This window comes from Manduca sexta, unplaced genomic scaffold (assembly GCF_014839805.1).
Source record: "Manduca sexta isolate Smith_Timp_Sample1 unplaced genomic scaffold, JHU_Msex_v1.0 HiC_scaffold_28, whole genome shotgun sequence".
Taxonomy (NCBI): Eukaryota; Metazoa; Arthropoda; class Insecta; order Lepidoptera; family Sphingidae; genus Manduca; species Manduca sexta.
This window is the reverse complement of record NW_023593800.1, coordinates 128,936-145,490: the sequence shown is the minus strand read 5'-3', so window position 1 is coordinate 145,490 and position 16,555 is coordinate 128,936. Positions and strand designations below refer to the sequence as shown.

The window sequence follows — 16,555 nt, the reverse complement described above, 5'->3', positions numbered from 1 at the left end:
TCTGAGTATATGGTTTTCAACAGACCAGTATAATTATTTCGACTGGCAAGAGATAAACATATCTCGTCAGTCAATACTATTTAGATCGCACTCCACTTATCATTAAGTACAGTATTATGTTCATAATAGGCTATTTGACTAGTTGGAAACCATGTCAGATTATTTAGTAGTATCTATGAACCCTAAAAAAAATATTTTTATTTAATTATCCATATTTCATTAAAAAAATAAACATTTATTTAGCTATTATACATGTTTATAAAAGTAATGTTTTTTTTAAATATCAGGATATGCGCCCATCCACAAGTCGCAGCGGTTACCACCGCAATACGCGTCCGTATGTTTTTTAAATCATTTTAGAAGCTCCTTTATGATGGTGTAGTCAGTCAAGTTACTACTTTCCTGCTACGCAGTCATGGACCGCATTTACTTTAAAGTGAATGGTGTCGAGAGATCGGGTCAGTTTTTATTTTTCTATGATTTTTTGATATTGTGAATTAAGTTCCTTTTTAAATAATTTCAAGTACAGGTAGATAATATTTTAGAATAATATAAATAATTATAATTATAATCTAACAAATTTATAATTTGCTTGTGCAGTATATTTTTTCTTTATATAAAGTTAACCAAATTGCGAAAGATATAATCTGTTGGAGTAAGGTCCGGGGAGTAGAGTGAATGTGGCAGACATTCCAGTTGCAGCTCCTCTAGTTTAGCAGCCGTCTATTGTTCAGTAATCTATCGTTGTCCTGAAGCTGCAGTCGCCAGTGACCAGACTCGGTTGTTTAGCAGCTCGTCCATCATGGTTTGTACTTGTTGACAATATATATCTGCCGTAATCGTTTGGCCAGATTTTAGAAAGCTGTAGTGAACAACACCGGCACTAGTCCACCAAGCAAATCGGCTTTAAAAAGCTTAAAAGCTGGGTACCTCATGAAATTCACTCAATTAATGAGGTACGCACATTTTAGCTTTTTTACTTTCTCTATTTACTTGCGAGTGGATTAAATCAGTTTTATCACTCACATCGAAGCCTGTAGTTAACTCTGAAGTGGTTGGCGATGGATCCCCTTCAACAATAGCTTTTAATTTCTCATTATCGATATTGGTCTTCGGCCGTCTACGGGGCTTGTTCTTAAAGGTCGAAATTTCCAAAACAAAAACGTTGGAACTAAAAACGTACCGTGTGTTCTTTAGCAAAACCAGTGCCGTACACATCGTTAATCCTTCGAGCTGTTTTTGCAGAACTGGTGCTATGGTGGAATACATACTCGTAAAAATAGCGATATTTCATGTTTTCAATTGAGTGATATGAAAGACGCCAAAGAAAAAACTAATCAGAAAAAATCAAATAAATGCTATTTTCAAAACTCAAATGTACTAGTAAATGCATTTATAAATTTGAATTTAGAATTCTTAACTAAAGAGAAGATATTTCAGATCAAAGTGCCCAGGGCCCTTATTCTCTATCTCACACGTTATTTTGACAGTGCGTAACAAGCACGCAACACAACGCGTCATGTTTAGAACTATAGAGATTTGGCTTACAGAATACCATTCCACGCACATTTCTCGAAGATAACATGACACGGCCGCGTTACGCGCTTACACTATCATACAGAATAAGGGCCCTGTACGACAAATCGCCAGTTTCATTTTATGTAAGTACGTACTATTGTTATCAATTTGGTTTTGATGACATTAAAAAGTATACATTCCAAAAAAAGAAACAAATTAGTCAAAAATTTTGTTTTCAAGTAATTTTATTTTAAGGTCGTAATGTTTATTCATGGTTGGCACTACTGTTTTTCCTTTTTTATAATAAAATTATAAAATGTATCGAATTTCCTCATTAGATTCATCCATTTGACACATAGAAATGTTTAACTCCGTTGAACTCAGCAAAAATTAGGCAGTTAAAGAGACTTTGGCTGGGAAAAGTTAATGCATCCACCATATAGGCCTAACATTGCACCTTCAGATTTCTATATGTTTCGGTTTCTTCAGGATTTTGTAGGCAATGTATAAAAAGATGACTGCCAAAACTATTACCTCGTCAGCGGGCTCAGGGCCATCGCAGTAGTGCGACGTGTCTTTGCCGAGTGGCTGGACAGCCGCCACAGCGCGGCTATTTTCGGTTGACACAGGTACTCACCAGGCTGGCTGACTGGCTGCTTTGGTGAGTAGCTGTGCCGAATCGTAGGTCCGAGGGTTTCGGCCGTGTGTCACCATTGTGACAACTGCCCGCTGGATAAGGCCTAACATACGATGGGGTTTTGGCCGGCCTGGGACAAAGAGCGTAGCATTCTCAGGTCAGTCGTCGAAGGAGACCTCTCGGTCGGCAGCCAAAGGTCCTGGCGTTTGGTAGCAATCTTCTGCGAGGTGGTCATGTCGCAGAAGGAGAGTGCCGAGAAGGATTAGGAGCGTGAAGATCCCTCCCGCCGTCAGAAGAGACGCAGGAGGCGCCGGGTGAATGACTGACAGCGTCTCCGGCCCTATAGATTGAGGGCGTAGCATAAGACTCAGTGGTGGCCTTAAATGACGCGAGGCCCCAGGCGAAAGCAAAAAGAACCAGACGTGAGGCCCCGGGCAGAATAAAAAAAACGTTCCCCTCTTTAACAGTTTCGTCGGTAAGATCGTCAAAAAAGGTCTTGCGAGGCACCGCGCGAGACCTCTGTAAGCGAGGCCCCGGGCGGTTGCCCGGTTCGCCTCCACCAAAGGCCGCCTCTGATTAGACTTACTATATCCCATCAAGTATTTAAATAAACATAAAAACAGTATCTTTTTCAGTGTTTGCTACTGGGTATGAGCTCTATGAGTAATGGGTCTCTTTTAGTATATATACAATGGTTGCAACACAAAACACGCCGCATGCCTTCCCCTAAGAAAAACAATGAATAATGCATCGATATCTACAATGGTACAATTTAAATATCTTCCTATTTCAATATATTCAGACGAAACCAGTCTGGCCGATATCCTTTGTTATCAATTTGTATAATGTATATATGGTTCATTAATTTGTATAATTTCAATTATTTCAACAGGTATTTTTATTGTATGAAAATTTAAATATGGTGATAGGTACTTTCGAGTAATTGATTCAGGTGGGTGTCGAAAAAAATATATTTAACAAAAACTCGGACATAGTGTGGTGCTACAGACCGGAATAATTAATGAGGTATACTTTATCTTCGAATTATCTGTTCGATTATGATTATCATCGAGAAGGCAGAAGTGCATGTTAAGTTCTACTACCCGACCTTGATAAAATAATTTTGGCCATCTAATTAAATATCACGCATCTCAGAATTGGAGTTGATTTTAAATGTAGTCGGAACTGTCTCATGTGATTTTCGTAAAACCGTCCATGTTGTTTCTCAAGCTCAACATGTCACCAATACACTAATAAGGCGTTTAATTATACTCTATTGGCGTTTTTACATATGTCACGGAATTGGGAAAAATATTTTAATTGCTATGGTTGTTAGACCGCTCATAGGAGCGGAGACTAGAGAGGATAGAGCTGACACTAAGAATCTCATATATGTATATTTTTTTTTTGTTGTACAGTCAGCAACAGAAGTCGTTGAACATAATTTGTTTCCAATATTTCCTAATCATTATCATTTACCATAAGTTACTGATTAATTTAAATACAAAACAACTTGACATAATTGAACTACAAAAGTAGCTGATCGCCGTCAAACCATTCACTGCTAAACATTACTAGCATTTTTTTATGATCTGTAATAAATACAAATGTGGCTGAAATTAGCAAATTCTTTGTTTTATATACAAGCTTTTTTTCCAACAGTCCAAAATATCAATTAAATTGTTATTTTATAACATACTAGCTTTGGCTCGCTACTCCGCCTGCGTGAAAAAGTTTTTCAAGGTAGCGTATAGCGCTGTAATGTAGCTTCTTATTAGTGAAATATTTTCAAAATCGGTTAAGCAGTTCCTGAGTTTAGCGCATTCAAACAAACAAACTCTTCAGGTTTAAATAATAGTATATATTGAAGTTAATAACCAGAATTATACATTTTTAAGTATGAACAAAACATCATAATACTTTAGTAAGTAATATTATAACATTAGTAGGAATAGATTAGTTACATTTTAAACATCCTATTTCATAGAGCACATGCCGATTTAAGGAACAAATGTGTAAATTCAAAATTATTCTGGCAAGAGATTCTCTTCGAAGAATTCAACGTAAACGTCAGTTTCTTTTTCATATTTTTTTCAGCCAATCCTTTACTTTGTTATCCATATTGAAATGATAACCTTAATCGGTACTCTTCTTTGGTAAGTGATTTATGGTCCGTTTCAATATTCAGGTGTTTTGTAAATTAGTATCTGTTCATCGACTTTTGTTGCTGACCGTACCAATTAACTCAAGCTTATGGGAGTTTCTTAAGACCGATATGAGCTAGGCGAAGCGTGGTTCTCGGAGAGGGCCGCCGGCCGGTGCCCACATCGTGGTTGAGGGGGTGCGGATTCCCATCGGCAAAAATATGAAATATTTGGGTTTGATTTTGGATAGCCGGTGGGATTTCCGCGCCCATTTTGAGAAGTTAAGGACGAGATTGTCAAGGGCAGCGGGCGCTCTTTCTAGCCTGCTGCCCAACCTGGAAGGTCCTGGTATCCCTTGCCGAAGGTTGTACCACGGGGTCGTGCGGTCCATGGCGTTGTACGGCAGCCCGGTCTGGGCTGACGCCCTGGGAGGCGATCTGTCGCCCTCTTGCGGGGCCCCCAGCGGGTCCTTGCGCAGCGGGCCATACGGGCGTACCGCACGGTCTCGTACGAGGCGAAAGCTTGTCTTTTGGCCGGATTCCTGCCCTGGGATCTGGACGCCAAAGCTCTCTCCGACACGTTTCACTGGAGGGAGGAGGCGTTCAGGAACGGGCAGCGTCCGGCCCTGAAGGAGGTGGAGGCCAAAAGGGCTTCCTTACGGCGAGCCGCCGTGGAGGAGTGGCGTCTTAGGCTGGAGGCCCCGTCAGCGGGGCTTCGGGCCGTCGCGGCAGTGCGTCCTGTCTTTGCACAGTGGCTAGACAGGCGCCACGGCGCGGCATGATTTAGATTGACACAGGTGCTCACCGGGCATGGGTGCTTCGGGGAGTACCTGTGTCAGATAGTAAGAAAGGAGGAAAGCGCCGTGTGTCACCATTGTGACAACTGCCCGCGGGATACGGCCCAACATACGTTGGAGTCTTGCCCAGCCTGGGACGATGAGCGCAGCGCTCTCGTTTCAGTCGTCGGAGGAGACCTCTCACTGCCGGCTGTGGTCGCTTCCATGGTCGGCAGCCCGGAGGCTCTGGCGTGCGGTGGCCCACTTCTGCGAGGTGGTCCTCTCGCAGAAGGAGAGTGCCGAGAGGGATCGAGAGAGGAGGATCCCTCCCACCGTCAGAGGAGACGTAGGAGGCGCCGGGTGGACGACTGACCGGCGTCTTCCGCCCTGTGGAATGGGGGCGTTTGGAGAATTCCACCACGGTATCCCCTGCCTGTCGTAAGAGGCGACTAATAGGGGCCACGAAGGGGTCGTCGGCGGACAGCAGGGGCTGTCCGCCCTAGCGCATTTCTGTGCATCCTTTGCACATTTTTCGGTTGACCCCGGGATGGACGGCAGTGTGTAGTTGGCCTCACGCTGCCGTAGACGCCGAGGGCGTCCTTCGGTGCGCGGGGGCTTCTGAGTCCCCCCCCCCATAGGAGACGGGCCGCAAGGCGGCTCCGCGCAGGGGCGGCTGCGGTCGCAGGCTAGACACTTCAACGTCAGAGGAAGCCCGCAGCCGTCCCTAATGCGCCGAAGAGGGCCACCGCGGAGTTTTAGCTGGTAGGCCGTGCATAGGTTAAGTTGTATATAGGGCTAGGGACTCGGCCCGGCGGTCGCCCGAAGGTCACCATCAAATCCGGGCGGCTCAACGCCGGGCCGTAAGGCACGGTTACCCCAGCATAACCGCTCAGTCGCCCCCCACGAAGGCTGGGCGGTAGTAATAAGGCACTTTCTCCGCGAAACCAGAAAAAAAAAAAAAGGCGAAGCGTGGTTGCATTGGCTGCATTCTCCTTAACCCTTCAAAGACATGCATGATTTTAGGCTATCTTTTATCTTTGTTTCTTTTAGTGGGATGCGAGGTGAGCTCGGACCTGACGCTGGTGGACTACCTGCGGGACTGGCTGGAGCTGCGCGGCACCAAGTACATGTGTCGCGAGGGCGGCTGCGGCGCCTGCATCGTCGCCGCCTCCAAGTGCCCCGGCGCTCCTGTACAAGCTGTTAACTCGGTATGCTTTATTTAATAATATTTTCAGCCCTGAATTAAATACTATCCCACTATTGGGCAAGGGCCTCCCCGCCTCTACTATTTCGAGGATTAGGCTTTTGTCCACCACGCTGGCTTAATGCGGATATGCAGGTTTCTTCACAACTTTTCGTTCACCGTTAGATCTAGCGATAATTTACAAAGAATACATGCATAACTTTAGAAAAGTTATAGGTTCGTGCCTTTAGGTTTTGATTCGCGAACATTCCCAATTAGGCTATTGACGCTTCGTTTATTTTCAAGAGTCAAAACATTTACCTAACTTTTGCGGTGTCTTTTCTGAGATCCTAGGCATTATGTATCATCATGTCCACTTAATTTGTTTGGTCAGTAGTTTTTAAATATGTGTCGATTCAGATAGCTCTGGATCCTAAAATGGTTAATATGGGTAATATGTGGTAAACAATTTTTATTTCATTTCAATTATTAGTGCCTGGTATCGGTGACGTCATGTCAGGGCTGGGAGATCACGACAATAGAAGAAGTTGGCAACAGGAAAAAAGGGTATCACGAGTTGCAGAAGACTTTAGCCGATAGCAATGGGAGCCAGTGTGGGTACTGCAGCCCCGCATGGGTGATGGCTATGTACAGGTAAGTAGTTGTACCTTACAATAATCAATTAAAGCTTAGAAACTATAATTCATATTTTTCTTAAAAAATTGTAGCCTCATCCAAGAAAAGAAGGACATAACAATGTTGGAAATAGAACAGTCTTTCGGGAGCAATGTTTGTCGATGCACAGGCTACAGACCTATACTAGAAGCGCTCAAGAAATTTGCAATAGATGCTCCGAAGGATAAAAAAATTACTGATATCGAATATTTGAATATATGTAATAGAACTGGACAGCATTGCTTCAAGGCCACCTGTAATGAAAATGAGTGGTGCATGATATCAGCTGATGATGTAAAACCTCCACACATTTTAAAGATTAAACTGAAGGATGGTAAAAACTGGTACAGAGTGTGTCAAGTAAATGATATTTTCAATATTCTCAATAAAATCGGTTATGAGTCCTACATGTTGGTGTCTGGAAATACGGCTAAAGGTATGTTATGTTATATCAATCGATGCCCTTTACTTTTCTTCCAGCAATAAATGACAGCTTTTTGCGTTCATATGAATGGGATTCTCGAAGACTGGAACACCTTCACTTAACATTTCCTTTAAGGCCACCAGCGCATTGATATATTTTGTTCCATTTTCAGGAGCATACCCAATACTCGCATATCCCCAGCATCTGATAGACATCAGCGCTGTTGAAGAATTAAAAACTTATAAAATAGATCAAAACCTGATCATCGGAGCTGGACTGACTTTGACTGAATTGAGAGATAAATTTGATATTACTTCCAAAGAAAACTATTTCGGATATCTAAAAACATTAAGCAAGCATCTCAAATTAGTAGCACATATTCCCGTCAGAAATGTAAGTAAAATAAGTTTTGCGGTTTGTCATTACTTTTGAGATGTTAGGATTCAGTGGACTTTGAGGATTATAATGTTGTATAAATCATACTTGTTTTAAAGGGATCCGTACCTGAACGAATTCTTAGAGGATTACTTTTTGTCATTCCGTATGACTATAGTTTACCTGACAAGTCCCTTTTTCTTTGGTATGCGTAGTGATATCAAGTAGCAATTTATATCAAATACTTGGGCGTACGATCCCATTCATTCGTGGAACCGTTAAACTCTCAGAGCAATGCGATCAATATGTATGACGATACTTTGAGATTTCACTAGGAAATTATAACTTATAGGGCATTTTCTGTTAATTTTGTTTGATTTATTTTTTAGTTGGGATCAATTGGGGGTAATCTGATGATAAAGCACGCACATAACCAATTTTCCTCGGATTTGTTTCTTTTGTTTACAACTGCTGGCGCACAAATTGTTATATGTAAGTTGTAGTAAAAATTTCCTCTAATAAAGTATGTTCATTTATATTGTTTATGACGTCTTGGTGTATAATAAATGAAGCCGTACCGCTGACATAAAGCATTAAACTCAAAAATTATAGTGACATCGAAAGGGGTGAAGAGAACTCTGAACATGGAACAGTTTTTAAAAGAAGATATGAAAGGGAAGGTCATATTGCAAGTGATGTTGCCGCCGTTAAGCAGTGATTACCATATTGTCACTTATAAGGTACGTCGATCTACAGATCAGTGGATGAGTACATCGGCTGTAGCTCTGAGGTCCGTTTTCTGGTCAAATGTTTATTGAAAATATTACAATGTAATACCTGTCTTAAAAATTTCAGGTGATGCCTCGCTCACAAAGCGCACACGCAATAGTAAACGCTGGATTTATGTACAAACTAGATGGAGGAGGTACAATTAAGCAGTGCAGGATTGTCTACGGCGGATTGTCACCGGTTTTCATCAAAGCCTCATCAACTAAATCATATTTAATTGGAAAGAATCTCTTTACCAATGAAACATTGCAAGGTGCTTTGAATGTTTTGGAACACGAGATAGTGGTGACGAACAGTCCACCAGAGCCCTCCGTGGAGTACAGAAAACAGCTGGCTTTAGGCTTGTTTTATAAAGTAAGTAATACCAAGTGGTGTTCAAATGTAATAAGAAAAATATTATGAATGTCAAAATTATTTTTATTGTTAAAATAAACGATAAATAGAGTGTGCTAAGATATTTTAAAGACTCATTGTATTTAGCTGCTAAACCTACTTAAAAATCGGAGCAATAGTAACCAACCGGGTTAGTGAAAGGGTTCATCAAAATATGAAGAATTTTAATTGATACATCTAGAAAGGCTTTAAAAAACGAGACCAGTTGCTTTATTGGAGATCCAATTAAAATTTATTATTCCATAATAACAAAAAATCGAGCAACTTACCATTAAAGGGTAAAATGTGCTCGATGAACTCGGAGGCCTAGACTTTTAATTAATTACAACATATAAATATTTTTTTTATTTCTAGAGTGTTCTGTCTCTATGCCCAACAAACATACTCGGATCTCAGTACCGATCCGGGGCGACCAAGATTCACGAAACACGACCGGTGTCAGAATCTCGGCAAGTGTTTGACACTAATACTGATTTGTGGCCTCTAAACCAACCGATACCTAAGGTCGATGCATTGGTAAGTAGAAAACAACTGGCTTACCCTCAAAATATGGGACCTAAAATAGCTGTTTAAATGTAGATTTCTAAGACCTCTGCCTACTTGAGTTGGTATGTATACACTTAAGTAAAATTATAGTAACTTTGCATAAAATAAATCTGATATTGGACTTTTCACAATATTAAGTCCCAAACAAAGAGTGTCGTTTAATATTCATGTTGAATATTAAATATATTTGGGTGATTTCGATATTTATCCGAAGTCAATTGAAAGGGCACACAATAACTTCTTACGCTGATCTTCTAACATACTTATTAGATTAATATATTAATTTGTGTAATTTACATCCAGATCATATTATTTCCACATTCCCTTTGTATCAAGATTTTTTATCTTTATTATTCTTAGTAAAGATAAAAATATGTTGTTACAATTATTTTGAAATACCTTCTTTCTTTCTTTTTACATTACATTACATTACAATTAGGTACAATGTGCTGGGGAAGCGAAGTATGTAGATGATATTCCAACCATAACCGATGAAGTACACGCAGCGTTAGTTCTCAGCACCGTCGCTGTAGGAGATATTGTGGACATAGATGCAAGTGCCGCTCTAGTAAGTGATCCAATACTGTGATAATAAAACCTTTATACTGCTTTATTACAGTGTCAGTTTTAACTTTAAAATCGGCTCATAAACGATCAGAAATTAAATATTATAATTGCATGGTGTGGATTATAATTATAATTAAAAAATGCAGGACCCCTTTATACAGAGACTAAATTTATTTATATATATAATAATACAGACACGTGTCTCGTATAATAATGATAAGTAAGAGTGTCTTAACAAAAAAAAATACTTCTGTATCTTAAAAACTGCTGTAATAGAAATAAAGTTTTGAAACTCTTTTTAGGAAATGCCAGGAGTAATTGCATTTTACTCTGCAAAAGATATACCTGGACAGAACACATTCACGCCAACTGGGTTTACATTGTATTTGGCTGATGAGGAAATATTTTGCAGCGGAAAAGTCAAATATTACAACCAACCAATTGGCATGATCGTTGCTGAAACCCCATCCATTGCAAAACGAGCTGCAAAACTAGTCCAGGCTACTTATAGGAATGTCAAAAAGCCAATTCTTGATATAAAAGATGCTAAAAAAGACTCTAAAAGAAACACTTCATATTTGTCCGTTCAAGCTGCAACCAAAGGGTCTGATATAAAGAAAGTGATCAAAGGAGAAAATGTAATTTACGCACAATACCATTACATGATGGAAACGCTGGCATGCGTAACGACACCGACAGAGGAAGGACTGGCTCTGTACCTGACAACGCATTGGATCGATGGCACTCAGATGGTTTTATCAAGAGCATTGAACTTAAAATGCAATAAGTAAGTTTGTTGATTAATATTCCTTTACTTTTCAAGTCATCAACGTAATATCTCAAAACAAATAGGGAAATACAACTTTATAAGTAGCACTAAACTTCTTGCTTAAGGTTTTAATTATAACTGGCCACTCAATAATGTAGACGCGTTGTAGAAAAATTAAGAAACAAAAGGGCATCAGCGTTTTGATGGTAAAGATTATCCTAACTTAGACTTATTTAACAATAACATCAATTCTTACAAACGACACATCCACTATATCCTCAAAGATTCATAACTCTTAACCTCGCATATTGTTCACTTGTACCTATCAATCTTGTTATTCCATTCACCTAAGGGTACTCAAACTGTGGTTTTATATATACTTGCTATAATTTAACTTTTACTTTCTAGAACACGTGTTTTGGGTTATAATTATAGTCCAGGAATTATTTTTTATGTCATAATATGATGCATTCATGATTATAACCTGTTTTGTGTTTAATAAACAAATAAATAAATTTCTTAATAAAATGGCCGACAGTCTATAAACTCTCAATAACAACAAGACGCTATATATCGCTTTGATGGAAGAAGGTCGTATCATGCATATTTAAGAAATGATGTAGGATTAGCCTCTTATATTATCCAAAAACTTTAGAAGCGATACCGTGAGTCGAGAGAATACTCACGAAGGCGTGGTCAAGGTCGAATGAGAAAACCTAAACATTTGCATGATCGCTACGTCGTCAAATGAGCTTTACGTAACCGCACTACAACGTCAAGAGAACTTCAAAGTATACTAAAGAAGGCTACAGGTATAAAAATTAGGCGGTTTTACTAGACGGTAGGAAATAGGTTAATAGTAGCAGATTTGTGATCACGCCGACTATTTCGGGCTGTGCGTCTATTATTCAATATAGACAAGCTCGCAGACAGTCCACGCAAAATCACGCTAATTGGCAACTTCGATAGTGGATGCCAGTGCTTTGTACTGACGAATCACGGTTCGCTCTATCATGTTGCGATGGTCGTCTCCGTGTTTACAAACGCCAAGAGCGATACAGTGCAGAGGTAATGTTTACTATCGGGCAGATCTTCTTTTAATGCCAGGCCACATGCTATAGCCATCACGTCAGATTACTTATGGCATCATGAAATTCGTGTAATGGAGAGGCCTTTCATGAGCCCTGACCTAAATCTGATTTAACACATTTGCGACTTGCCTGACAGACCTTTCTGGAAGCTTCCTATTACACTTCAAACACTGCAGCCGCTTTCTGAAGCCTGCTGACGAACCATTTTTTATCTACGATTAGTTTTTCGCTAACTGTGTACTTTTTTTTTAATATTGGATTAATTAACATAACAATTATTTGAAATCTAATCTTAGATTAAGAATAGGAAATCTTGGTCCCCTAATTTTTTTTGACCTATATTAGTCAGGATTGGCGGAGATATATTTAGAAATATAAGCTAAATGGCGAGTTGTGTATCTAGCTGACTTATATTACAAATAATTGGAGGCCTTTGCTCAACAGTTTGCAAAGTATCAAGTTTTTTACTATGGTATTCTTTAATTAGGATAGATATTCACGTGCGGCGTCTAGGAGGATCATTTGGCTTCAAAATATCTCGAAGCATGCTCATTGCTGTTGCGAGCAGCTTAGCCACGTTGAAGCTGAACAAACCGTGTCGGCTAATACAACCTATGACTAGCAATATGAGGGCTCTAGGCAAGAGATTCCCATGCTCTACAGACTTTCAGGTAATAAAAGCTAGTTTCATGTGTTTAAAATAATTCGAATAGGTGGGAATAGCCTAGATGACACTAACAGCATACAAAACCCGACCAAAAGTAATAGTTCATATTTCTGTTTGCTGTTTTTATCGTTTCGAGTTTTTACTTGTTTCTTCAAACATTGGCAACATACCAAGATTCCATCGGCATTATTTATTTCCTATCTATACATAAATAACACCTTGAATTATATAATTATAACGCGTACCATTAGGTGACCAACAGGTAGCTAGAAAAACAGCTCTAAAGAAAATAACAAACCATGTTTTAGGTTGCAGTGAATAACGATGGAGTTATCCAATACATGGACTACTTCCTCTATGAAGACAATGGGCATATAATCAACGAGAAACTTTCGCTACTTGGTGCCGAATCGTATAACAACTGCTACGACAGCTCAAAATGGAATGTCGATTGTTACGACACCATCACCGATACTGCGAAAACCACATGGTGCAGAGCACCAGGTAATAACAAATTATTTATTTTATTCAACAGAGTATTTTGAATTAGTGCCGATTTGGTGAGAAAATTAAAATTCATTTATTTGAGTGCTAGAGTTAACTTCTATTAGAAACTAGGGTTGATCTTAACAAGAACAAATCTATTAGTCATAATTAGCCTTTGTATGCTGTTAAACCCAAATTATTTATAATACTACCAATCTTCTTACTACGTGAATAGGAGTAACTAGTATACTCATCCATCCGCTCATTTAACGTACTATATATATGCTAAGAAACTAGACTGGAATGTTCAATAATTGTTACCTTACTAATTTTAAAAGTTTGTCAAACTGTCTGGTTTGTTAGAACTAAATGCAAATAGCTGAACGGATTTAAGCGAAATTTGACACACGGATAGAACATGTTCTAAATAAACACATGCGCTAAATTTATTCCGGTTAATTACTGAGACTTCTGTAGCGGGAAGGTGCGAGCAACACCTAGTTTATGTATATTATAGAATTTTACTACATTTTAAGATATAACATCTATATACGTTAAGCAAGTGCAAAGCAAATGAGGGTAAGTTAATTGATGAAATTAATTATTGATATTATCATCCTATGTTTCGAAGCAACATTCAATACAAATAAAATATTATGATTATAATTAGGAAGGAAGACTATTAATAATATGTTCATTTATATTTGATATATTATTGCCAACAGGTACACTAGAAAATATTGCAATGATCGAACAGGTCATGGAACAAATTTCTTACGAGATGAACTTAGATCCGCTGGAAGTTAGATTAGCAAACTTGGATACAGTCAACTACGGTGACTTAAAAGAAATGGCTACAACTCTGACTACAACTGCCGACTACAGTCAGCGAAAAGTGGCCGTCAAAAGAATTCAATTCTCAAAACAGATGGAAGAAACGTGGTCTAGGAATAACTATGATGAGATGGACTCCCTTTGGATACCCATATTTTGACGTCACTGTTTCAGTTTTCCACGAGGATGGAAGTGTGGTAATCATTCATGGTGGTATAGATATGGGCCAAGGTCTGAATACTAAAGCTGTGCAAATTTGCGCTTACATACTCAAAATTCCTATAGAAAAAATACAAATAAAAGCAACCAATTCTAACTTCACGCCAAACAACCTTATATCTGGCGCTAGTATCACTTCTCAAAATATTGGGATTGGTGTAACAAAGTGTTGTGAAGAACTGTTACTGAGATTGGCTCCAGTCAAAACTACGTTGGTCAATCCGACCTGGGAAGAACTAATAGCAACCGCATTTTGCACAGAATATAGAATTACAAGTTCACACATTCGTTAATATAGCCGATGCTATTCAGTATAATATATTCGGTGTGGCTATAGCAGAAACTGAAGTGGACGTGTTGACGGGAGAGATGGAGATTCGCAGAGTAGACATACTGCAGGACGTGGGACAGAGCGTTAGTCCTGAGATTGATATCGGCCAAGTAAGTACAGCATAACACTACCACATTTATATTATTTTAGAAGGATATTATAATTATCAAACATTTACTGAGCTTCTTCTATTTGAACTTTAACCACACCGATATACTGGTTAGATTCTCCTCACCTTTTCAAATACTGTTCTTAAAGACAAATGCGGTTATTGCGTAAGCCTGGCAGAACATTTTGTTTCCGGTGTTTTGCAGGTGGAAGGTGCTTTCATGATGGGCTTGGGATACTGGACCTGTGAGAATTTAGTTTATGACAAAAACTCAGGGGAGTTGCTGACAGATCGCTCCTGGCACTATGCGGTGCCATTAGCAAGAGATATCCCGCAGGACTTCAGGGTGTCTTTTCTGAAGAATTCCTACAGTAACAAAAATATCCTTGGATCTAAAGGTAAAAAAATAATATTAATAATAATTTCTCATGGCACTTGGCTTCAGCCCATGCCCCGAATACCTCCAAATAGGAGAGAGAATAATATATATAAATAAATAATAATATTAGCTCTGTATTATATACTGTCCCACTATTGGGCACGGGCCGACTCTACTACTGAGGGATTAGGCCTTAGTCCACCACGCTGGCCTAGTGCGGATTAGTAGACACACACCCTCGAAATTCCTATAGACAACTTCTCAAATATGTACAAAATAATATTATTTGCCATATTAGGTGCTTTTAAAATAATATCAGACGCCTTAAAGAACTAGATTCTACGAGTTAACATTTTAATCATTACCAACATTAACGACATAATGTATGTTGTAATACTGAAACATATTAACACTAATTAGTGCATATCGTGGCTGTTCTTTGATCTGTAGAAGAAATAAGAGCAGAAACATAATATATCATCGGTAAATTATTATGTCTAAGAAATTGATTAAGTGAAAATATCTGAATTGTAAGATACTAATGTTATAGAAATGCTGTCTATTATTTGAAAGGCCTAAAAATGATAATTTACTTCTCATGCTGTGCGAGTAAATAGCGAGGGTGCAATGTGTAATTAATAAGATGTTGAGGTTCGGTAACTTATTTAATGTCTTTCACAAATTAATGTTTGTAAATGTTCGTCACTCTTAATGTTAATGTTCAATGTTAAATGAATGTTAGGTTAATCTGAGATACCGAACTGAATCAACTGCCTCGGTAATCGGCTGTTTTACAACTAATACGCTACTGCAAAAATACAATTGTTACGTAAATGCGCCGCATCCGTTTATGCTAACTAAGCTGTTCGGTCATATTACTCGAACACATGCAATGCCACGATATTACTAATTTTCTGATGTGATGTTTATTGATTCATTAGCTGACAATGATAAACAGAAAAATCTGGCTGGGTTTGTACAAATTAAACACTTATGACATAGACGCAATATTACAGGTACTGGAGAGCACGTCTATATGTTTGGCAGTAGTGCTGCCCTTCTCTATCAGGGCAGCAATCGCAGCGGCGCGAAGACTCCGGGATACCTACCAAACTGGTTTCATATTGGTCTGGTTTTTCACAGCTATATCTAACTACCTAATAGTTTTATTTAGTCAAGTCTAACCCGTGTGTTTATACGCATGAGAGCTAGACTGGAAAACACGACGCCTTTGTTAAATCGTTGTCGTTAATTGAAACAAAAAATGTATGGTAATGACTTATCAACAGAATATATCGTCATTTCCATATATTTTATGTTTACATATCGTAACCGATTGAAGAGTGGCGTTTCTTCTACAGTCCTTGGTCTTTTATCATCTTCGAACGGATGAGTTATATGTTATCATATTATTACATTTATACATGTTGCAGAAAATAAAACTTTGTCCACTTGCCACTTCATTCTCAACCCTCATTTGAGTTCTAAAAAATTACATCGTATTCGTTTTTTGGCATTGAAAATTTGCATTTATGTTTTAGGCCAAAGTTATAATGAATTATATTAATATTTCTATTTCAGAGGGTCCATACACAGTGGAGAAAATATGTTTAGCGAGCAAGAGCAAGATTGAAGATTTTAAAC

General features: G+C 38.8%; 1 protein-coding gene across 1 annotated transcript; it reads left to right on the top strand.

The window, feature by feature from the left end:
- The first annotated feature begins 371 nt into the window (after nucleotides 1-371).
- On the top strand, nucleotides 372-14,159 carry LOC119192447 (xanthine dehydrogenase 1-like). Its single transcript, XM_037446267.1, has 14 exons — nucleotides 372-458; nucleotides 6,125-6,282; nucleotides 6,751-6,911; nucleotides 6,986-7,368; nucleotides 7,529-7,749; nucleotides 8,121-8,223; nucleotides 8,344-8,471; nucleotides 8,587-8,874; nucleotides 9,268-9,429; nucleotides 9,899-10,027; nucleotides 10,329-10,813; nucleotides 12,374-12,557; nucleotides 12,862-13,057; nucleotides 13,765-14,159. Exons 1-14 carry the CDS (start codon nucleotides 416-418, stop codon nucleotides 14,031-14,033), a joined length of 2,910 nt encoding a protein of 969 aa, XP_037302164.1. The 5' UTR covers nucleotides 372-415; the 3' UTR covers nucleotides 14,034-14,159.
- Nucleotides 14,160-16,555: the final 2,396 nt, after the last annotated feature.